We start from the raw sequence: 24,688 nt of genomic DNA on the forward strand, positions 1-24,688 counted from the left end.
CTTTTAAGAAAATTAAGTAGCTGGGTGAGATAAGATCAGGCTGCTTTTCATAGATGAGCAACTGATTACAAGATAAGACACAAAGGGCAAGCATCTGTGGTCCATTTTCATCCTGGAGAGAAGTAAACAATGGAGTGTTCAATAGGAACTGAGAAAAAAGACGGGCATTTAAGCAGAGGGTTAGGCAGGGTTAGGGGACGCCTGCAGTTGATACTCAAGACCATTTAAGTCTAAAGCGGGCTACTGAGAGGATTTCCCAAAGGATCCCATAAAATTGGGGAAAGATACAATGAAATGGGAGATTAAATTTAATGCCAGCAAGTGCAAAGTGAGGCATCCTGGGAAAAGCAACCCTTATTTTTGGGCTAAGAGTTATGATGTGTAAGGTTGCTCCCACTGAGGAAAGAGATTTAAGGGAGTCCTTGTGGCTAGCTCCCGGAAAACACCAGATCAATGGGCTGCAGTTGTCAAAAGGCAGCCGAGATGTTAGGAGCAATTATGAAAGGGATAAAAAAAGAATAATACAGAAAATAGCTTCAGCACTTTTCTATAAGCCAATGGCATGCGCATACAAGGGGTGCCCATGCACAGCTTTGGTAACCCCTTACCTACGAAAAAAGGAGGAAAGAAAGGTAGGAAGAAAAGACACAGCAAAACTGGAAAAGATTCAGCACACAGACAGGCTGAATCAAAACAGTCAGGGGAGGCAACATTTCCATACCGCAGAAGATGCAATAATAATATTAGGACATCAATTTATAAAGGAGACAAAGACAGAGGATGAAACTGCTACAAGATAATTAACAGAGGAGACAAAGTAGGGAAAGGAGTACCTTGAAGTGGAACAAGTTTGGCAAGCCTTTGATCTTTCAGACACAATGAGGAAGGAGCAGCTAAGTACCCTTTAACACACATCAATCGGGAATAATAGAAGATAAGTCAAGAGAGGGATGGAGGTGTCACAACGTGTCCCAGTGACCCAGGGAAGCAAGGCTTCCATGCACTTTGGCATTTTCAAGATCCACCAGGTTTCTGAATTTTAGCGTCAAGACATGCATTTAAAAAAAATTCAATAGAAGCTGTATATTTCCAGAAGAGCAGCAGTGTTCATAGGTGCCAGCTCATAGGGGCTGAGGGTCCCAAACATACAATATTCGCCCTCAAACATACAATATTTGAGGTGTTCTCCCCCAGTTGATAGGCATTGTTCCTGCCAGAAAGCACTGGGAATACAGCTGCCGCCCAGCACTTGCTCACCCTATTCAGCTTTTCTCCCCCCCCCCCCACCCACTGGAGCTCTGTTGGGGCTTAGGGAAGACCGGGCATGAGCCAAGGGGGCTGGAGGCGCCGGCTCTCAGTCATAGCTCTTGTAAACACGGGGTTTAATTGTTCGGGGGTTTTTTTAGTATGTTGTTTTAATGAGCTCTGTTTGAAATGCTGTTTGCACTTCCAAAGTTTTAAACTGTGTATATATATCATGTATATGATGTATACATTTTGAGGTGGGGCCTCTCACACAAGCACGTGCAAAATAGCCATTGGCTGGCCAGCCAGTTGGGAAAAGGAAGCGGTTGCTCTCTGTTGACACCTTGCAGGGCCACAAGAAGGTGGCTTCAGAAGGGAGCCGTGATGGCTATTGCTGCTGTATAACACCTGCCTCCACCTCCCTTCCTCTCCTCGGCCCTAAACCGTGGGCTTTCCGCATCTGCCAGCCCTGAGGGAGACCTCAGCATGTGTCCTGCCACCAGTGGGAAGTGGAGAGCGAGAGCTGCGTCCTCCTCCTCCTGGCCCATGGCAGAGGCTGAGGGTGAGAGAGCAGCCGCTCGCCAGAGTATTCCCAAAACACAACATGTCGTGCGTCACACATGTGACATCATGCGCGTGACGCCAGCCCCGTCAATCGTTAGCACCTCTGGCAGTGCTAGTCTTTAAGATGTCATACGACTCTCACTACATATTTATTAATTATATAAAACATTTCTTAGCCTGCTCATCATCACCACAGGGAATCCCAGAATGGGGTACAAGACGTAAGATAAAAATATATATAGTAAGGACATACAGTACAATAAACAAGATCAGATGTAGGAAGTGTAATCCTGAGTGGGCAATCACATGTATCTTCCAATTTGGGATTGCTTTGTGCATCTGATGAAGTGGACTGTAGTCCACAAAAGCTTTTGTCTGGGGTCCTCAATGTGACGCTTGTGGGGAGTATGGCATCCTGATACACACACCCCATCAGCGCCCACCAAAGCTCCTTGCCTCTCCCAAACTTTAGGCAGTATTCAACTAAGGAACTCTATCAGTGGGAACCCTGCATGTGATAAGCTGCAATGCTTGCATAGATAGAACATTCATCCCTGAGCGGCATAATTCCACCCTTTCTATTTTAAATTGAGACTTATTTATTTATTTGAGTTGTTGTTGTTGGGTGTGTGTCCCTGTTTTTTCATTTGTATTTTATTCATTCTGGGGTGTGTGTAGCTGTTCTGCCTGGTTGTTTTGTGAGGGTCTTTGAGCACTGTCAGTTTCTCTACTATGAAATTAGTATTTTGTGGTGCCCACATCTGTTTCTTAGATCTCCAAATGTGCCCCAAGCCCAGAAAGATTGCCCCCCAGCTTATGTCATAATAAATGTGCAAATCTTCTAGGTGCCACAATATTTTTATAATTTTCATAATTCCTGAGATGATGGTAATCAGTTTTCATTTAATTTTTATTCTATTTGAGCAAGAACTCCATTAATCCCAAGAGCTTACACACCTCCCAGATGGTCTAACCAAGCAATGAGATTCCCCCTCTATGTTTTCCATTGCTGTGAAATACTTTGTACAATACAAAAGGCAGCAAACTATGAGATGATGTAAAGAGGCGGCAGTCTTAAAGGAAACAAAAGGCAGGAATTTTCACACACATTTAACTTTAAAAATAAAGAAACCATCCAACCCTATAACCAAAAACAAACAAACTGTGAAGCTCACTTGTGAAGGGAATAACAATTTAAAAACCCAGCGAATGAGTTCCAATTGATACAACACATTCACAGGACAACTAACATTACTGAGAAATGACAGATATTGTTTTTAGGGAGGGAAGGGACAGAGAGAGGGCAGGGATTTGCTCAGAAAGCTTTGATGAGCAACATGGGAATATCAAGGATGGGCACTGTTGCAGATGGGACACCTGCTTGAACAGACATGGATCTAAAAGTGATTCTGTTTCTACCCCCCCCTTTTTTTGGCAGTAATGGGCTCATATCCCTTGCAACTTCCATTCCTATCAGCGCTGTGCAGCTCTTCAGCCATGAAAGCCAAGCCATTCACATGCTGGACGGGTCACTGAGCTGCTGTTCAGTTCATTAGGAGATCAGATGAGGTGGGATTACAGGTCAAAGCTGGGGAGCTGGGGCAACAATCTCCTTTCCTATCAGACCAGGCTTCTTAATGCAACGAGGTCAAATCCCACACTCATTCTGCATAGGTGGGAGAACCTGAGTGGAACTGGAGCAGCTTCCCTGCCCCTTCACTGGTGAGTTTGCTCCATCTTGTTGTTTCCCTTCACCTCGCCTTCTCAATTCCTTCCAGGAAAGGCTTACATTTAACATAGAGCTTCCCACAGTTTCCACAGCCCTGTTCCCCATCCCTGCCCTGCAAACAAATGCTCACTGGAGTAAACTGCGTAACATGTACAAAAGTAAACCTGATTTGCATAATCACATTGCCTCGTCCCCTCCTTTGAGCAGGTAGGATCACAAGAAGTGTGGGGGGGGGAGGGAGAGAGAGAGAGAGAGAGAGAGAGAGAGAGAGATCATGAGAAAAATTGTGTGGTGTTATGGCTAGAATTTTGGATTACAATGGGGAGGTCTAGATTCAAATCCCAACTTAGCCATGAACCTTACTAGGTGACCTTAGGGCAGTCATTCACAGTCTCCCTCCTTTCTCTCTCTCTCTCTCTCTCTCTCTCTCTCTCAGCATAGTAGTGTTCTTGGGAAGATAAACTGGGGGTGAGAGAGACCATGTATTATTCTGAGTTCTTTGTAGGATAGGTGATATAAAAATGTAATAAATAAATGCATATGTACAACGGAGCATTGCCTGAAGGCAGACACATAATGCAGCCACCTTGCTGAAGCGCAGCAGGCCTAGGCAAATTGTTGACATGGGGCCCCCAATGCAGAGCAGAACCACAGACCTCCTTGCAAAAGGTTAAAATGCCCTAGACACAGTTTGACTACAACTCTTACCTATCCTCTCCATTGGCCATGTTGGCTGGGGCTAATTTGAGTTGGGAGTCCAATACCATATGGAGGGCATCACATTAACTATCCCTGCACCAAAGTTTAAGTCAGAATCAAGCCAACCACACTAGCAATTCGCTTTTCTTTTTTCTTTAAAAAACAACAACCTGTACTTGGAAACACAAATACAAAGCTAATATATTGTCTAATTTGGCCTTCATGGGCCACCTGCTCCCATACCAGCCTGTCCATGTCCTAAAATCTGACAAAGAGACCCTTGTGTCAAGACTATGGTGGAGGCTCAGCTGACAGGGACTAGAAAAAAGGCCTTCCCTTGTAACTAAACCTAATTTGTGGAACTCTTTGCCCTGGGAGACTCAGCTTTCTGGTTTGGTCACACATTTGCTTCGATTATTTATTTAAATCCATTTATAAACCACGAAATAGTTTACCAAATCTCTAAGCAGTGATTGAACAGATAAAAGAGAGCCTTTGGCTGAATACCTATCTGTTGAACTTCTCTCTCTCTCTCTCTCTCTCTCTCTCTCTCACACACACACACACACACACACACACACAGAGAGTATTTTTAATGTCTGATTTTTATTTGTTGTTAGCTGCTGAGTGGTGCATAGGCACCAAAAGGGCAGGACAGAAATTTCCGTATAAATAAATAACGATAATAATACCTCTCTATCTCATGCCCTCTTTGTTCAGTATTTGCGGCATATGAAGCTTCCTTCAGCTGACTGTAAATGTCACAATCAGGTCATGAAGACACAAAACCATTACTCTGATTCTTGGAGCTGTCTGTATTGCTTCTCTAATCGGTGTTCGAGGGGCAATGTATTAAAAAAGCCTCCCCAGCAGTCTGTGGCCAGGCTCCAGGTATTCATAGAATCATAGAATTACAGGACTGTAGAGTTGGAAGGAACCATAAGGGTTATCTAGTCCAACGCCGTGAAATACAGTAATCTTCTGCCCAACGTGTGGCTTGAACCCACGACCCTCAGCCCCAGCCAGCATGGTCAGTGGCTTGGAATGATGAGAATTGTAGTCCCACAACTTCCCTGGAGGGGAAGGCTGTTAAACATATGCACAAATTGCTGGTGGACCTTTTGTTTCCCAGGTACACCCAAGCTGTTGTCCTTTCACAAGACATGATTGCCATTAGGGCCCTGGAAGCATGTAGGAACGTGTTGTGTGCATGTGCTTCTTCCTCTACTGCCCTCTACTGAAGAGGCACTAAATATGGGCTGCCAAAGAGGCAGAGGCTCTTGGAGCCCAACACAAGCTCAATGCAGAACGGCAAGGGGACAATCCAGGCCCCCTCCCTCTCTCATTCGCTAGGCCTGACTTGACCTTTTGGCCCTTTGTTATCTCAGTGCTGCACGCGTGTTGGGAGTCTCAGGCGGTCTGCGGTTTAGAAAGGGGGAAACACAGTTTTAAACAATTATTGTTTTTTCCACCTGACTGGCTGCAAACTTGTTAATTTCCCCCCTTTAATGTGTGAAAGCGGAGACGGCAGCTGCATGGAAATGAGTCGCCCTCTTATCCCCAGGCCCTGGCTGGCGTTCAGAGTACGCCGGCCTCTAGCGCAATCAGGGTCTTCTATAAATAAAGCCCAATATCTCATCAATGGCAGAGCAGCCGTGCTTTATAGAGTCGTCTGACATAAAACCGTCCCTCTTTACGGCCCTCAAACCATTTGCGTCATTTAGCGCAGCTCTGTAAACCTTCTGTTCTCCACACTAAACCGTGTGGAGTGCCTAATGGCAGAGGCACTGTCACACAAACCCTGTTCCAGGGAGCTCGGGAACCCCCGGCGCGTAAATATGGTCGCCTCCCACACATCGTCGACTGGTGGCACCTGGCACCAGAATATACCCTGACTGTACTGCCAGGAAACCCCCGAGCCCAAAGATTCAGCCCACAGTTGCAGCTGGGAACATCTGGCACACATTCAATCCAATACAGATACACTCTCAGAGAACATCTCTCAATGCCCATTCTTCCCCTCCCCCAAAAAGTGACACGCAGGCTACTCACTCCTCTCTCCATCAGGTCATAACTCTGTAAATCCCCCTCCATTTTCCTATTTCTTCTTCACTGTCTCGGCATCTATGAGAGCCTGCGACAGCTTCGTCCATTTATTGCCCTCACGCAGTCTGCTAAAAAAACAGTGGTTCTGTGAAACAGTGGAAGAGGGATGGCTGCTCACACAACTCCTACCGGGCCATTTCCTATGGCTGCTCACACAATTCCTACCGGGCCATTTCCTATGGCTGCTTTTGAGGTATAATAGTCACAAAGTGTGGATTATAAGCTGCAGATTGCTACTCCTCCTGCAGAACCTATCAACCCTTAGAGCAAATGGGGAACTCGTGGCTTTCCAAAGGTAGCTGGCCATAGACACCACCGGTCACTGGTCAAGGATGATGGGAGCTGGAGTCCAGTAACTTCTGAGGGGCCACAGGTTCCCCATCCTTGCCTAAAAGTACCTTTTCAGTGGTGACACTACCCTAGAGAGAGGCCTGTCTGGGGCTTACAATGACATCTTTTCAGCAGTAAACACCTTTTTCTCCACCCAGGCTTTCTAACATATTTTAAAAGATTCTGTATTCTGCGCCTAAATTTTAACTTAAACCTGGTGTTAATTATATTAAGGTGTGCCCACCGCCTCCCGATACAACGAGCATCTCTTTTATTTGGGGCACATATGGTATCATTATTATCCTAGCTATTGAATAAGTCCCATCAGTCAGTTTTGGATTTAGAGGCAGATCAATGAGGTCATACAAAATCACGTACCACTCCCCTCCCACAAGACAAGAACAGGGAACAACAGCTCTTCACAAATACTTCTCCTGACATATATGCAAGCCAACATCACCCGTAAGGTGTGATGGCTTACACCCACCAATATGGGCATGCATATACCAGCACAACACTGATCCCTGGCAAAGGGGCCTTTTATATATTCTAGCAGGTGTATGGCTTTACCCAACAGTGCTATGATAAAGTTTGAAAGCCTTACATCACATGTCTGGGGTCAAATTATGTAAGTTTCTCTCATTCTGGGCAGTCAATTTGTGTGACTGATGCCAATCCCTTAAATGTTGATTGCCATTCTTACTTTAAACCAGGGATAGGAAACCCCTAGCCCTCCAGTTGTTGTTGGACTACAACTTCCCAGCATCTCTGACTACTGGCCATGCTGTCTGGCTGGGACAGATGGGAGTTTGAAGGTCACAAGTGAGTTGCTCACCACTGCTGTAAAACCAAAAGGGAATCTGAGTAATATTCCAAACTACAGAGATACAACTTCATCTTAGTCTACCACAGCCAGTGAAGTCTAACTCTATGGCATAGTTCAAACCATAGTCCTCCCTTCCTTTCTGTCCATCAGAGATCAAACCTTGGTTTCCAATCCTGGACTGCAGGACAAGTGTTAATGGCATTTGGATGAAAGGACAACTGTGACATGGCACAAACCAAAAAGGGAAGGAACCCTGAAGGGGAAGAGAGAGAAGGGAATGTGCAAACTCCAGAATACTTCAAAGTCATGGTTTAGTTTTACACTACCAGAACAATCAAGAAAACCAACCATGGAAACACACTTTGTTCCATGCAAGGAAACACAGTTCCACGTGGATGCTCCATCTCACCTTAGAGAGAGTTCACATGGGCTCGCTTATAATTCAGAAACTACAACATCTAGTGATGGCTCACTTGCACGAAACAACCACGACCACAGACAAAGCTTTCATATCGCTGACTTGACATTGCCTCAAGACACTATATCCTTCAACAGAGGCAGTTCACACATTTAGTTGTAAGGATGTGTGAATCAACCCTTTCGGCTTACAGTTTATGAAAGTGAAGGGTGGGTGGGAATTTATGGCTGGAGGTGTTGTAGGATTCTGCCCCATCTAAGCTCTTCCAGGTCTGGTCAGGCTGATGAGGATGCACACAATTCTTTCTTCAATCAAGCTGGCAGCTCCGGAGCTACTAATCCCCATATGGCAGAGCCAGGCCCCTCGGGCATGCTCGGGGCACTTGCCACTGCATCTTTCAGAGCAGGAAGGAAAACGGGGAAGGGAAGCAGGCAATGGAGCTGTAGACTTTCCAGAGTCACACTGTTTGGCTTGGCCTCTATCTCACAGGGACTATGACCTCCCTCCTTTTTAAAAAACAAATCCTAAGGCTTTGTTTAGTAGGCTATCACTTTGCTATATAGCAGGCTATTCTGATTTATTTGGAATAAGCTTTCTAATTCACCTGATGATGAATTCAGTGTAACTTGAAAGCTTGCCTACTGCTACACCAACAAAGGTTGGCATTTTTTCTCTTTTTTAAAAGCAGATTTTGCCTTAATATTTATCATTATTCTCAGAGAGCAAGACTGCAACAACTGTCCATCCTTTTATGGCATTTGCCGTGTGCTAGCTGACAAAGGAGGAGATGCAAGGACAGTATCTCTGTGTCCTGGAGCCCTGACCTCGAAAAGCACCCAGCTGCCAGGAAAAACAGAGCAGCTATGCACTCCTCTGGCAGCTTGAAAGAGACTCCGTCTGTGTGAGAAACCAGTGTCTGTGAGCAAGCATGCTGCTCTGTTAAAGAAAGATCAGGCTTGTAAGTGATCCAGAGAGAGATCTGGGGGGTATTTATGTTGCTCCAAGGCCACTCTTGGTTCCACAAAGCATTTATTTGGGCTGAAAGAGCCCAGCAGGAACACTTCTCTCAATGTATAAAGATGATGGCTCCTAGAGGCATTTTCCAGACTTGCTAGGATTGTTGTTTTATGGGAATAGCAGGGCTTGAGAGAGGGAGGGGTTTTTCAAAGCAGACTGGGAGCACACTTGTGGCCCTTCTCTCTATCTCCTATGTCGAGGGCAAAGGAAAGGATTGGTAAATGGAAGTAAATGGAAGACCATCCGGCATGAATTGCAGGAAAGAGATTCCTCAGTCCAGTAGCCCTAAGCCAATTCCTTGGTCCACTATGAACCCAGAGGATGGAGCCTGATGATATTCCTGTAGGAAGCCCAACACTATCTCTATAGGCAACGGAAAAAATCCCAGAGCGGGAACAGTTAAGACTTCAACAAAGAAAAGCCTCTAAAGGATTCTGAGCAGTTTATCCCACTTGCAGGGGGCAAGTCCCAAAGTATATTTTCCATCAGAGAGGGATCTTGCTGCAGATTAGCAGGGATCAAGCAAGGGATCTTCTCAGAGCTGTCCCAGGCTCAGCTGCTTTCTGGTCACAGGCTCCTTTGGGCTGCTGTGTCCTCCCTTCTTATCTTTTGTCCCCTGTAACTGAAGGAGTTGCTTCCCCACAGAAATGGAAACTAGGCTCCAGTCTCAAAGCCATAGTGAGGAAAGCAGAGTCAGTGGTACAAGGCTCCAAACCAGAGGCTTGCGTTGTTTCTTGGCACCAGTGGATAGGCAGACCCAGGCACATACATACACCTGCTGCCCTCATGCGCCGAGCGGGAAGAGTGGCTTGAAGGATGCTCCTTGGGCCCAGCGCTCATGCATACCCTGACAGTATTACAGACAGGCTTATTAAGTGTGTAATATTAAATTAACCCAGATAAGAGCGTAAGAGCTTTTAAAGTCAATTCATTAAATATAATTATGAAGATAGCTTTTTTATGCGTGGCAGCAATCTGATCTCAATCACGGCGACGGTGCCGAGCCTGCTGCCCCCCACGGCATCTCTGCTCCTAACTGCGACTGCTCTTGGGCTGTGCCACCATTCGCAGGCAAGCGAGATCGCTCTACACTGACACCCTCCCCAAGCCCTGGTGTTAGCAGAGTGGGGTGTCAGTAACATTTAATGACCAGGCCAGGCCCTCCTATCTGATCCGGGGTTGCCGTCGGCCTCCCTTAATATTCATGGGCTGCTTGCTCCCTTTCTGACTCAAGTCTATCTGACACTCCATTGTTGCTATCCCAGGCTTGACTTTCTCCAAGTGTGGCTGACTTCTTATTCATTCTGGGATGAAATCTGAAGCAGATGGGGGAGAGACAATGAGCAATGCTATCTTATCTCTCTTGGTGGGTGGGTAGGGATAAAGACTTGGATTCCTGCCCAACAGGGCCTACTTTGACTCATCATACACACACCCTGGATGAAGAATGCCCCCGCATTTCCATCTAACTGCTTCCTTCCCTCTCACTGCCCTCCTCCCCACCCCCACAGGAGTTAATGAGGCTTTCCGCTCTCCCAAGGCTGCTTGCGCTCCTGCCCCAGTTAATTAACTGCTCCTGGGAAACAATTAATATCTGTCAGGAGATGTGGGGTCCATGCCAGCCACTCTGCCAAGTTTTCGCTCAGCAGCGATTGGGGGGACAGAACAGGGGAGCCCAGCCAGTCCCATACACCTTGAAGGTCAGAGTCTAGAGACAGCTCTCTACCCTGCAGATAGGATGCTTTTGCTGATGCTAAACTGGGGGCAGGAGGGGTACCAACAAGGCTTGGTCAAGGATATTGTATCTCTTAAGTGGGCCCAGCAGAGCCTTGAGGATGTTGTGACACTCAGCCTCTGCCTATTGCCCATGGCAACCGGTTCTCTTGCAGGTCCAGAAAGAGGCATAGGCTCTCAGCCAATTGTAGCAGCAAACACAACTACGGTTAGGTTGCCCTTTGCCTTGTGATATGTAGAAGTGCAGACTATGGAAACAACCAAAGAGTGGGAGATCAGCCTGAGTCACCCTCTGGCTTCCCGGCTTCCAAATCCATCTAATCAAAGGAAGCCCAAAATGATGATAATGATGGTGGTGATCATTAATTTATTAATTGTTTTCTATACAACCATCTTAAGGCGATGCACAATAAAAACCATTTAAAACAGTTAAAAGCATGCCAAAAAAGAAAGAAAGAAAATCCCTCAGGAAATACATTTAAAACAAAACTGACACCATACGGAAATAAAGACTCATGGGAAACACCCCTTTATCCAGCTGGGAAAAGCTGTTGGAACAAAAATGTCCTCCATTGTTTCCAGAAAGTGAAGAGACTGGGCACCTGTTGTATCTCTACAGGAATGCTATTCCACATAACAAGGGCAGCCCCATTAATTACGCTTAGGTAGCACAGATGCGGGCTTTGCATCCAACCAAAGACTACTCCAGATATACTGGATCCTGACAAAATGGACCTGTCTATTCCTGTCCAAGTGACCAACACTGAGAGTCATACACAATGTTAGTATTTTAGGGCTTGTTTGCCCAAGAGGTATAGGTAAGGTTTGAAGATGCTCTGTTAGCTGGTCTTACTGCAAGTCAAAAAGAGGTTTGGATTGCCAGGTACTCCTGGGCAGAGCCTGAACCAAGAGCTGATGTCAGGGATGGAGGAACCTGCAGCCCTCTAGAAGTTGTTGGCCTCCAACTCCCATCAGTCCTGGCCAGTATGGCCATTGATCAGGGATTATAGGAACTGGAGTCTACCAATATCAGGAGTATGACAGGTTCATCATCTCTGGCTGGAGTACCTTCACAAAGAGTCTGCTTGTGCTAGGGACATGCGAAAGAACTTCTGGGTTGGCAGGACGGAGAAAGCATCACTGAAGCCAAAAAGACGCCAAAATTGGGGGACATTGTATCTACAGAAGGTATGCTTTCTGCAATTTGTGGAGTCACAAAAAGGGCCAAATCATCCAGGGCAGACTCAGAGCAGCAAGCATACTCTGCCAAGAAAGTAGCTTTGCACAGAACCAGAATTGATTGGTTGAATGGAGAAAGGGGTGCAGAGGCCTGGAGGCTGCATCGGCTCCTGGGACTGGTTACTTATTCAGATGCTTTGGACACAGATTCCCTCTCATTGCTGGTTGCTTATTAGCATTTTCCAGCCTGCGGGCAGCTCTGATGGATGGAGCACAGCATCGGCCTCCTCTCACTGCAGAGCCAAGGCCAACAACCCTTCTGCGGCTACAGCTCCACTCTGATCCCTTCCGCTACCCTTTCCCCCATGTCAGAGCAGCTAGCGGCTTTGGAACAGAAAAGTTACACAGCCTCCAGATCCCAGGAACAGGGATGGGTGGCCTCTCCTTCTCTTCCATGTTGCAAAGTAGCAGAGCATGTGGGTTAACAGATTGGTCTGTCCTTGGGAAAACCCCACAATAGGTAGAGGGATTTGGCTTAGGAGGTAAAACTAGAGTGGGGTAGGAATTGTTGGGAGTCTACTTGTATACACACCTCTAAGTCATTATCTTGCGAAAGAACAGCACACAAATGTGACCACCACTCGCTGACTGTACAGTCAATATGACTTGCTTGTGTGAATGAAGTCATCGTAGAAGACAGACCTTGCATATCACACAAGGCTGAATGAATTGTTTCCAGGCAAGAGACTTTACATGTTCTGAGTATCACCAAGGACTGAATAACCAATGATGTACATTTACATGTGTGAACAAGCTCGGAGATGTACAAATGACCTTATGGGTGTTCAAAATAAAATTGTTTATGGAAAAGGGGAGGTGCGTTCCCATCTTCTCACCATAGAGCAACAGGGTGACTCACAAATCATTGGTTCTAAAATCCACATGGATTTCCAGGCAGTCTATGGGCCCCAGTATGAGCACAAGCAATGAAGAGTCCTGTGGCATGCTGAAGACATATTGTAGCATAAGAAGTGTTTGTGGTCTGCCTTATCAGATGTGTGCATTGCTCCATGCCACACAACTGATGAAGCAGATATTGTGCTGCAACAATTTGTTTTAAGTCTGTAAACTGGCATTTATCATTTTTGCTACAACACCCCAAACACAGCGAGCCTTCAGGAATATGCCAGCATTAGCACAAGACAAGATGGTGACCTTGAACCAGTCGCTCTCTTGTAACCTAACCTACATCACAGGGTTGCCGTGAGGATAAAATGGGTTGGGAAGACTGAGAGAACCACTTATGTTGCCATGAGCTCCTTGGAAGGAAGGAGGAATAGATAATAAAGAAGCAAATCCACAACCCAGTAACAGAATATCTGCTTTGCATTCAGAAGGTCTCAGGTTCAATCCCCAGCAACTCCATATGGGGTTGGGAGAGTCACCTTGCTTGAAACCCTGGAGAGCTGCTGCCAATCAGTGTAGGCAATACTGAGTTAGAAGAACCAAGTCTCTGACTTGGTACAAGACAGTTTCCTATGCTGCTACACAAACATCAAATTGGATGGGATATGGAGATGTCATCTGCAACAGATGCAGACACCACTCTGTGCTGGCTTTGGGGCTAGCAAGGGAACTCTAGAGAAGAGGCGGTGCAGCCAGCATGACAAAGCAGTGTGGCAATGATAGCTCCTTAAGTCATCAGAGGGCAGTACATTTGCTAAGGATGCAATTTGCACTGGGGGTGAAGAGTAAAAGATGGTGAAGAGGCAAGAGGGCTCAAGAAAGGGAGGATGACCCTTGTATGCAAAGGCAGCCCCCAACCCCACCTTTTCCCTCTGCGAGATGCCAAAATGCATGGGTTGCCAACAAGTCCAAACGCTTGCCACGGGCCACATAAATCCAGCCGCTTGTTTAACAAAGCAGAAATTGCCTCTGCCCACTCTTACATCCTTCTGGGATTTGTTCTCTCCTCAGGCGGACCCATGTTCCTTCTGCTGACAGGAAGCAGGCTATCCTCCCTCTCTCCCCCTCTGCCACCTACCTCCCAACTACAAGCCACCGACACTAGCTCTAGCGGGACTGCCTGGGACTGCCTGCAGCCTCCTTTTCTCACTTCTCTCCATTGTGCGGGCTGGGGTTAGGGAAATGGATTGCTCGGCTGCCTCTGAACAGTGGTGGCCGGGGAGCTGCACCAATGGGCAGGCAGGAGGTGGCAGGTGGAGGGGGAGGCGGCGCAGGGAACTCATTTACCCAGAGTAAAAATAGGCTGGAAAATGTGACATTTATTAAGTACGATTGTGGAGGAAAGGTCATCACCAGCCCCAGTACCGAGACGGGGTGCCACTGATTATACAGCTGGGGAATGAGGCGGCAAAGCCAGGCTGAGCAACAGCAATTTGGGGGAGGGGGTGGTGTGTGTGTGTGTGTGTGTGTGTGTGTGTGTGTGAGAGAGAGAGAGAGAGAGAGAGAGAGAGAGAGAGAGAACACATGTGTTCTTTTGTGTTTCGAGCCCACAGTCCACCAGGCAGGGATCCCTGCTGTGTAGAGCCAGGGATGCCTTAGGATCAACATCTGCCTACGCTCTCTGAACCTGGCTCATTCTCACATCTAAACGCCCTGAGTTCCAGGCAAGGAACCACTTTGGAGAAGCTGAAGCAAAGCAGTTTAGTGCAGGAAGCACCCTCACATCCACAAAGCCCTCTGAAAATGTGGACCTGCAGGAAAGTCCTCTCTTAGGCAGCACTTTTTAATCAGGATTGCAGACCTTCCTGCTCTCCCCACGCTATCTCATCCACACATCGTCCTCTAATTCTTTGGATGATTTGCAAGACACAACTGCAGCATTTTGATTGTCTGCACACCCACGTCACCTTTCCCTCCACAAACACACACAAACACACGCATGACTCCAATCTCCCTACGGGTGGCTACAGCTCGGAGACCCTGTTATTCCCATGGAGAGTTGCCTTCCAAATGCCCCACAAATTCCCCAGGACTGAAGAAAAGAGACTTGATCAGATGGGAAATAGAAACAACAACCAATACTTAGGAACCTTCCCCATAATGCTCTCCCCCCCAAAAGCACACACACCAGGATGATGATATTGGCAGCAAGGGATTTAAAATAATAAGAAATAGAGAAGGAGAAGGAGAAGGAGAAGGAGGAGGAGAAGAAGAAGAAGAAGAACCAAAAAACACACCACCTTTGACATCGATTCCAATTTTTTAGAAATGCATTAGCCTCCCCTACAAGTGCTGGAAGAGGAACCCCTGCAGAGCAGGTGCCAGCTGGGTAATTGTTCTTCTGAGTGTGCACACTGGTGTGCCTGAGCATATCCCCCTCCTGTGAATCTGCACAATCTTCCATTGCCCCCCCTCCTCAGAGCAAAGCCCCTCCCAATAACTTCCTTCTGTCCTCCCTTCATAACCTCTCCATCAACCGCACCTCTTATCCTTGAAAAGCTCTTTGCACCTTGCACTCCTTTACATAAACATATGCGAGAAAGGGCCCAAAATTTTAGGGCCGGCATTGATGAGAAGCTGCAGACCGCCCTGTAAATAGGGGGCTGTCCCTGGCAGCCCTAGGATAGGACCCCCTCTGCTTATGGACAATGGGGTCCAGATCCACTCACAACAGCCAAGGTAGGACAAACTGAGCCACAAAGCATCAGGTCCAGCCCGTGGCTGGTTAGGGGTTGCTACTGAGCCTGATGAGTGCCGAAGGAGTTAAGTGCCCATCCCATTTTTGCCCAGAGGCAAGTGCCGTGACCCCTCCATGCCCCCTCCCCCTGCGCAGATACTGGGGAAGGAAAGGGGCTGAAGCAGAACCTGCCAATCCCTCTCCCACCCACCCTGCTCAGCTAGTGCAAGGGAAGGACAAAGCTGCTGGGGAATCTCCTGTCCAGCAGAGGACAAAGAGCCAATTGATTTTCCCTGCACAATTCAAGTGATGGAGGGGGGGGGACTGTTCTTGAGCCGAAGTTACAGGGTTCACACACACACACACACACACACATTCAGCGGCCATCACTGCAGGGAAGGTGGTGGAGGAGCGAGACGTTTCCTGTGTGCATAGCCCACTCACCAAGGCAAGTCCTCCCACCCCAGCTCCAACAGAGCAGAGGGTGCCCAGGAGTTGGGGCCGCTGCGGGCAGAGGGAGGCTCGCTGCTGCGGCTCAGCAAACGGCCCACCAAGATTTACTACGCTGGCCGGGCTTTACTGCACACAAGATGCTTACGCTGGGGAATCTTCCCGGCGGCCCCTTAATTTGCCGTCCCATAAAGAATGTGGATTTGTGACGCTAAATAGAGGGAGATCATTTACCGAGCGCGGCTCTTACTTACAGGATCTTTAAAGGGGATTCATCATGCGATGCAACGACGCGAGCGGCAGGCAGCTCAGCAGCCGAGGCAAGGGAGAGCAGCCACAGCGAGGGCAGGCGCTGGCGGCAGCTCCTTCCAAAGGAGAACGGTGACTATGTTTGCCTCCTCAGGGGCCCTTCTGAACCACACGGTCACCTAGTCCCTAATTTCTACACACCCACCCACCCTACCACACCCCACCAACGCCCCATTTCCCTTCGTTTTTGTGGATTCCTCAGAATCCAGAGCTGCAGCTGCTGAAACTGGTTAAAATCAGAGATCAGGAATATCCCACGCTACTAACAAAACCGGCCCCAAAGTGAAGATTTAGGTCCTGTTCCCCCACCCCGCTGCCCTTCAAGTGTGCTGCCCCCAAGGGGCCATCGCGGGATATCCCTCCTGAAACCACGCGCATCAAAGCAATGTCTCTGGCACTGGGTGCCCACTGGAGGGGCACCCCCCATCCATCATCAGCACAGAATTTAGTCCTGTGCCAGAATTTAGCATGCTGGGGGGGGGGGGACTTCCATTTAACAATAAAAAATCAAGTTTCTAGTCCTCCATGAGACAAAAATCTTGTTTGAAAATGTAGGCAATTTCTGGTGAAATCCTGGGGTCCATGACAACTTATTGTGACTGGATTTTCCAACATTTATTTATTTGCATTTGTTTGCTTGCTTCCTTGATTTTTACTAAAATGCAGTCACAGGGGACTGCCAGTTCCTTCAGCGGTGGGAAGGGAAGGGAGGTGCTTAACCCTTCCTTGCTGCATCATTTTTTTGCTGAAAAATCCTTTCTTCCTGAACTGCTGTTTGTCCTGCGTTTTCCCTTAATGGAGCAAACAGCAGCTGGAGGGGGGGCATGCGTGGATCAAGAAAACAACACAGGGGAGGGGAATATTAGACACCCCCATCCTGCTGCTCCGAAGAAAAGCCCTCTGTAGCTACATTCCAGTAACAGCAGCAGCAAAAAGGTTACAAAGTCAAGAGGTGTGCAGTATTACTTAGAGCAGGATTTCCAGGGGTTACAGCTTCATTTGTCCAATATTTACTTACAGACTGCAGAATATTCTCAGTGTTTATTTTGAGCAAAAAAACTGAACTGTGAGTGCAGCACAGACCCACAAAACTTCTCTTGCCATTCTGACACAGCCTGCAAGGGGTTCGTGCGACCAAGGACAGCAGACAACCCCTGTCAACTGTGGGGCAGGTTTTGCATAGGGCCCAGGGGAGGTGTGGTGTGCTCCTGGGTCCTGAGCCATGTATTTTCTCTGGGTCTGCAATACCAGACATGCACCCCCATAGCAGTGTTTGGGACAAGAGAGTACATTTGTGGCAGGCCCCGGAGAGGAAGATGGTCTTTAGATCCACTTGGCGTGTGTGCTCATGCATGGCCCTATCTTCTCTCTTCTCAGCCTCACCTTCTAAGCTTCTCCCTGCCCTGCACCACCCTCCCCCCCACCCGCCCCTCCGCACACAGTGATCAGAAGGCGAAGCAGCCTCCAATGTCCGCAGGAGAGAAGCAGCTCATTTCCAGAGTCATTATGGTCTGAAAAGGGTCCCATCAGGTATTCCGCCCGCTCAGCACATTTATTTCCCCAAACCACAGCGGGGATTTGTGATTTTCAGACTCAATATTAGAGCAAGCGCGGGGCCAGCTCATTCCACCCGGCGGGAAGCCTCCTTGATAGTACAGGCACAGCCATGCCAGAAAAAGTGCCATGAAGAGGAAGGTGGAGTGGTTGCTGTGCCACCCTGGCCGGGACCGTGACAGTGCCACCATGGGCACCAAGCTGGGGGCACAGTCTGCTTGGAAATGGGGAAAGAACGGCATCTCTGAGGATACAAAAGACAAAATCTTGGAACCACCAAGTGTAGCCAGCACTGCCCAGGGAGCTCCCATCTTCTCCAAGCACCTGGAGAGCTTGTAGCAAGCTTGCAGGAACCTGCAAACCCCCAGAGACTGTTGGGCTCCAGCTCCCCTCCACCCCAGAAAGCTGAGCCAATGGTCAGGGATGATGGGAGTCCAACAACACCTGGAGGGCCACAGGTTCCCCATCCCAGACTTACAGCTTTCCTCACGTAACTTACAGGGTTATCCCCTCTTCCTTGTCTCAAGCTACTCTAGCAAGAGAAAAAGAATTGCCCAGACCAGAAGTGGGCATTTCCTTCAGTGCCCGATCTGCTTATCTCCATGCCCCTCTTTTCCCTCATATATCTTGCATACAGCAGTATTCCCTGCCTGCATCTTACCTGGCGCACTTGGTGTCCCATCACCCATGCTCTAGAGCTGTTCATGGGCCACAAAATCTGCTCTTTGGGGAAGGGCCACAGCTCACTGGCAGAGCATCTGCTTTGCACACAAAAGGTCCCACATCCAATCTTGGGCATCTCCAGGTAGGGCTGGGAAAGACTTCCTCTCTGAAACCCCAGAGAGCTGCTGCCAGTCAGGGTAGACAATACTAAGCTAGGCAGAACAAGTGTCTCAACTCGATATAAGGCAGTTTCCTATATTACTGTACTTTCTCCCACAGTGAAACTTGAGGCGCAAACTCAACCTTAGCATAAACATGGGTACCAGCAATGCATTCATTCCAACCAGTGTTTGATGGAAGGGCCTAGAGAGCACAGGAAAGGCACAAGGAGTACTCACCACCGTGAAGTTCCCCGCAGAGCAGTTCTCACCGCTGAAGCTGCAGTTCTTGAGCATGTCCTCAAGCTGGTGCCCAGTGCGGTTGACAATATCGGCCATGTCAGGGTCGGGGTAGAGCAGGTCAGAGGCCTTGTGTCCATCACGGTCCTTGGGCGGCAGCCCAGTCATGTTGGCCAGGTGGAAGATGTCGGCGTCAGTAAGGGCCGAGTGGCGGAAGCGGTTGATGTTGCAGATGGTCACAGCCGGGAATATCATCTTCTGGGTCGCCTCCTCGTCCAGGGTGGTGACATGTGGGTGCTCCAGGTAGAAGAGCGCCGACCGGGCCGCCTGGTACAGGAAGAAGGCCAGAGAGGCCACAAATGCGAGCGCCCAGAGGGCCTGGCGGACCCCCAGCTGCCCTGGGCGGCAAATGTGGCCCAGGCCGTGCAGGGTGCTGGCCCCGGCAAAGGCGGCCAGGTCACGGTGGTGTGGCTGGCTGGGCTCCTCTAGCAAGCTCTCCTTGTCCCCTTCCTCTTTCGCCGCCTGCTTCTCATCCTCCTCTGCAAATTTGATTTTGCAGACAATCTCAATCGGCATCTGTGCTGAGGCACCAGGCAGCACGCTACCCCCCCAGCGAGGGGAGGCAGCGGGAGCCTGGGGTGCCCGGCACCGGCCGCTCTCCCCTGGCTGCTGCAGGACGCCCCTAAATTAGTAAGCCCAGCTGAGGAGGTGAAGCAGGACCGGGGAGCCTGGCCCAGCTTCTTGGGAGCTCCCGGACGGAGGGCTCTGCCTCGATGCCTTGTCTCACTAGTGATCTCCTGGTGCTTCCGTCCGCTTATCTGCACAAGCCCAGCTGTCAGAGCTGCCCGCCGCTGCCGCCGCTCCCTGTGCCGCTGTGTGTGCCGCTGCCGCTCCTCTGCACACCCGGTTAAGACCCCACCAGATACAGGCAGCATTTAGGCATCGTGTGCTAATAAAATCCAGGGGATACTTAATAATTCAAGGCATGTCAACATTATTTCATCCTCAAATAAAAAAAAAGAGGGAGAAGGAGGGAGGAAGAAGCGGGGAAAGCTCGCGAAAGGCAAACGGCGAGGAGGAAGGAAGGAAGGAAGGAAGAGCCGGGCAGCGGGAGCCTCTTCGCTCTCTGGAGCCACCACTCCAAAGTGATGCTGGAGCCACTTGTTTGAATCGCTCTCAAGCTGGCAAAGTCTGTGCCAAGGAAAGGAGGCAGCACAAGGCAGTGTCTGCTGGGGTTGCTGCTGCTGCTCAGGGCTGCTCAAGCTCTTCAGGCAGGGCAGGCTCTCTCTCTCTCTCTCTCTCTCTCTCTCTCTCTCTCTCTGCCACCCACTTCCTCCAAGTGAGTACCCCTTGCTAGTGCCCAAGGCAGCTGCCCATTGACAGCTCCCCGCCTAATTCCTACCTTCCTCCATCTCCGCTGATCTGAAAAACTGCTCGCTAAAGATGCAAAAGGAAAGCAAAGGAAAACGAGAGAGGGGAGGAAAAAGTTGAGAGAGGGAAGAAGACGACAAGAGGACTGCGTTCCTCCCGCGTCGTCGGCTGGTGCTCGGGTCCAACGGGCAGCGACGGCACAACAACCCCCTACACGCGCACGCTCTCACACGCAATACACCCCCCCCGCCCGCAGGCTCCAGGGCTGACTAATTGGAGAAGGAGCGGCCAACGAGGGGGAGCGGAAACGAGGAGACGCCCCCTCCTCCCATCGATCCCGCTCCCCACGGAACAAACAAGAGGCAAAAAGTGAAAGGCTTATTGATCGGAGGGAGGGAGGGAGCGCAGCTGCTGGGGATTAGGGCAGGAGCAGGCGTGCGGGGCGCGGGGGTACGGGGTGGGGAGGAGCGGGTCCGGGTGTGTGTGTGTGGTGTATGCTTTCTGGAGGAAAAGGAAGGCTGCGCAGCCGGGACCGCGGCACTGCCCAGACCCAGCCTGCAGCGCAGCCGCTTTCCCTGCACCATTGATTCCCTTCAGTCCCGTTTGCTTAGGAGGCAGTTCTAATTGCTTTTGCAAAAGGGTCTGTTTGCCGCCGCCTCTTCCCCGCCCCTGCCTGGCCAAGTGGAATCAGGGCCAGGGAAAACCCCCACCGGCAACTGCAGGTGGCGCGGGACCAGGGAGGCCGAGCAGAGGAGGAAGAGGAGGAGGCGGCCTGGGGGTGCCCAGTAGGGAGAGGGGGCCGAGACTGCGAGGGGAGGGCGGGGAGCAGTGCGGCCTAGCGGGTGGGGCGGCGGCAACTCTGCCCAGTTGAGGAAGCGCCGGCAGCCCAGGACTCCGGAGAGCCTCAAGCCAGCAAAGTTCTTGCCGGCAAGCCGAACCCCACGCGCTGCGCTCGCTGCGAAGCCGCCCTCTTGCGGAGCCAGGCCAGCGGCCCACGTCGCTCCGCCGGTGGCTCTCGGCGGCTCCTGGCAGCTGCTCAGCTAGGGAGATCCGGCCAAGCGCGTGTTCTCTCAGCTGTGGGGAGGGTGATCCCCACCACCACCACCCCCAGCTTGGCTGGGGCAAGACCCGTGTCCGACTTCCCTGAGAATGGGATGTTGTTGTTGGGGGCGAGCAGCGGCGGAAAGCGCGCCTTGCGAGGAGACAGGAACCGCGCGGACTCTCGCCCTGGGAAGCCCCGCGGCCCTGCCACCCCCGCCCCGAGGCTCAGCCGGTCACAGCGACCTTCACTCCGCCCGGCCGATGCCAGCGGGCTAATCCGGACCGAGGAGCGCCACGCTCACACGTCTTCGATCCCTGCAATCGACTGGCACGGAATACACACGTCCCTCCCGCGGGTCAATACGGAAGGACAGGTCTCTCCTGGCTGAGCAGCGGGCGCTGATCGATGCCCAGGGCGGAAGGCCAAGGTGGCTCCAGGCCAGCGGGAGGAGGAGGAGGAGGAGAGGGCGACGGGGGACGGGGAGGGAAACCACCGAGGCAGGGGAAAGGGGGCATAAATGGGGGGAGGGAGGGAGGGAACCACCATGTTAATAACGGGAGAGGGCGGGGGTCCTAAATCAATGGGGTGGGGCGGAGGGACGACCCCGTCTACCTTCTTCAGGAAGCACCGTCCCCTCTGCCCGGACTGCTCAAGTTTATTTCTTGGAGGCCACATTCAGACATGCAAAAAGAGTCTGGTTCAGAGGCGGGGAGCGGGCTGAGGGTCCCTTCTCTGGCCTCCCCGGCTCCGAATCCCTTAATGCCGATGAGTTAACCCTTACCGCTCTTTAATCACTCTGCCTTATCACAACCGTGTTAAACAATGCATTTTTTCCCATCCGTTCAACGTTTGCGAAAATTCTAGTCAGTGAGTGCCAAGTACGGTGTCAGGAGGTGATAGAGGCGATTAATCAATGCAGAGACAGAAGAAAGACGGAAAGATTCGGGTGAGGGTTACATCCACTGCCAGGATTCTGCCTGGAAGTCAGTGGAGGGGTAGACGGGAGGAACGGGTGACGCCGACTCCTTTACATGCTGCTCTCTGCCCACCCCCGCCCCAAATTCTTCCTTCCTTTTTTGGAGCCCACATTCATTTATTCATTATATTTCTATGCTGCTTTTCACTCAGGTGGGTCACAAAGCAGCTAACAAACAAGAAATAATAACATAATAAACATCACAATTATAACGTAAGTCATATAAAACAATTAACAAATCATCAGTAAAACAATTACAAATCAGTAGAACAATCACCTTCTATTTACCAAACAGCTAAAAAAATAGGGTAAGCAGCACAACCACAAAACAATAACAACATAAACTAACAACAACAACAAAAACTAAATACAGTTTGTGTCTCTTTAAGGCTGCTGGTCTAGACTGAGAGTCCAGACTCTTCTGTACTCACAAGCGCAAATTTTAATTTTGCTGTTAATACACTTATTTTGTTCAAACACAGTTCTGTACAAAAAAGCTATTTAAAAATACAGGGAATGTGCTTTCAGCAACAACTGGTGGGAAAAGGCAGGCTACATCTTTTCCTTTGGGCTGATGGAAGCAAAATGGAAGTAGGGGGTGAGACAATAGATGGCAAAATGTCACCACACATGTAAAAAAAACCCAAAAAATGTCCACCCACACTATGTGCTTCAGTGGCTCCTCCTCCCTTCAGATTATTCAGGGACTGGGAAAATCCAAATTTAGCAGGGAGAAGTGCAGGCTGCCACTTAAGGTTCATCCGCACATCCATTTGTCCAACTGGATCCTATGCCTTTGCCCCACCACTTTCCCCTAGAAAGCCTGCTCTTTAGTGCTGAATAATTATTATTATTATTTTATTTTTTGAATTTATATACCACCCTATACCTGAAGGTCTCAGGGCCATTCATAGAAAAGATCACAATATATAAAGTCAAAATAAAAGCAATAACCTGATAACACCCCCTGGATCTTGCCAGCAAAAGGGCTTATTGTTCCCTGCTGACTGAGCATCCCATAGCAAGAGGAGGCAGTATCCTCAAACAGGCATTGTGAAGCATAAACATGCCCCACTTTAATAACAGCCGTGCCTTACCATTTCCCAGAGTTTGAGAGTTATGAAGTAGGCAAGCCAGTAGCAGGTGAAAAGGCATGCAGGTGGCAGATAAAGATTTTCATTTTATTTTAATCTTAAGGAAATATTAAGTAACCCAGCTTTAAGCCTGACAAGGTAGTAACTTTGCTCCCCTTGTGCTGACTCAGGCAGAGCCGCTCCCCTGGGTGACATCCTTGCCCCACCATGACTGTGGGCAGGTGGCAGCAGCAATGAATTAGAAGCCACCCTGGGAGCTTGCTGGTCCCTGGATCCTGGCCCCATCCTGGCTGAAGCTGGCACAGCGTCCCTTTCCCAGGTCCCTCTTCTGCCCTGGTTCAGACCATGCCAGCTGCATGCTCAGCCCCATGCCTAAAGGGGCTCAAATCTGGGAGTTATCATTAATTTTGATCTAATTGAAGGCATTGTGGCTGCAGAGCCCAGCTGGTCGAAGCATGAGTCTCTCTGCTTCATGCCAAGCAGAGCCTCCTGAACCTGCGGCAGAGAGAGAGAGACAGAGAGAGAGAGAAGGGTTGGTTGGTGCCCCTCCTGCAGTGCTTGTTATCACAGGCAGGTCAGGCTCTCAATGAGGGCGGCAGGCAGCACTGCTTTGGGGAGATCCGGGATGACAAGATGTCCGGTCTAATTATACATGTGCCGCCAGAGGGGCTGGTGCAGCCATCATGGCTGGTTCCTCTGCAGGCTGTTCAACTCTTTGCACAGAGAAGCCTAAGAGGAAGGGGCATGGGATGGCAGGCAGGCAGGCGGGTGCATAGCCGGGTGGGCAGCAGAGAGGGCAAATGGGGGGAGCACCCAATACGTCCAGGCCCCATGCAACGTTAGTCAGGCAATGGGGTTTCTCTTTTTTAAAAACATCAAAAACTCACATACACCACACAAACATTACTAGACAAACAGCACAACTACTCTTCCAAAGAATGTGGATACAATCAAAGTGTCATGCCCAGCATGATTCAGTGCAAAATAAAAATGGGGAGGGAATATGCATTGGTTAAGCTGCCTGGGAAGTTGTGGATTTGGTTTCACAATTTGCAAATTCCAATTCAGGATGATGGATGCTTCACAAATAATGATCAGAGCACTTAGCATGTATATAATAATTTTTAAATCTTCAAAACAGCTCACATATATGAATTTCAGTAATTCTTACAAGAGTCCTGGTAAAGAAGTCTTGGCCAAACATATTTAATGGAGTGGGGGAACTAGGGTCAATACCAGCCTGGACATTTCCATCTAACATACACATCCATAGGGCACGAAGGACTTTTAAAACAGTGGAGTGTGAGTGTGTAGATAGGTAAGTAGGTAGGTAAGTAAGTA

At 49.5% G+C, this 24,688-nt stretch overlaps 1 protein-coding gene across 6 annotated transcripts in view; it reads right to left on the bottom strand.

Annotated features, from left to right (window-relative positions):
- ASIC4 (acid sensing ion channel subunit family member 4) overlaps positions 1-24,688 on the bottom strand; it is a 213,310-nt gene that overhangs the window by 76,974 nt on the left and 111,648 nt on the right. Inside the window, exon 1 of one of the 6 annotated variants that reach the window (XM_083727332.1) lies at positions 18,865-20,618. The exons of 3 other annotated variants lie outside the window; for them this stretch is intronic. In XM_083727332.1, the coding sequence (XP_083583458.1) occupies positions 18,865-19,440 (576 nt within the window). In that variant the 5' untranslated portion in view covers positions 19,441-20,618. Of the gene's footprint in view, positions 1-18,864; positions 20,619-24,688 lie in introns of those variants that run through there. 2 more of the 6 variants (XM_083727336.1, XM_083727337.1) reach the window with 2 other exon arrangements.

This window comes from Podarcis gaigeae, assembly GCF_964106915.1.
Source record: "Podarcis gaigeae genome assembly, chromosome: 1".
NCBI lineage: Eukaryota > Metazoa > Chordata > Lepidosauria > Squamata > Lacertidae > Podarcis > Podarcis gaigeae.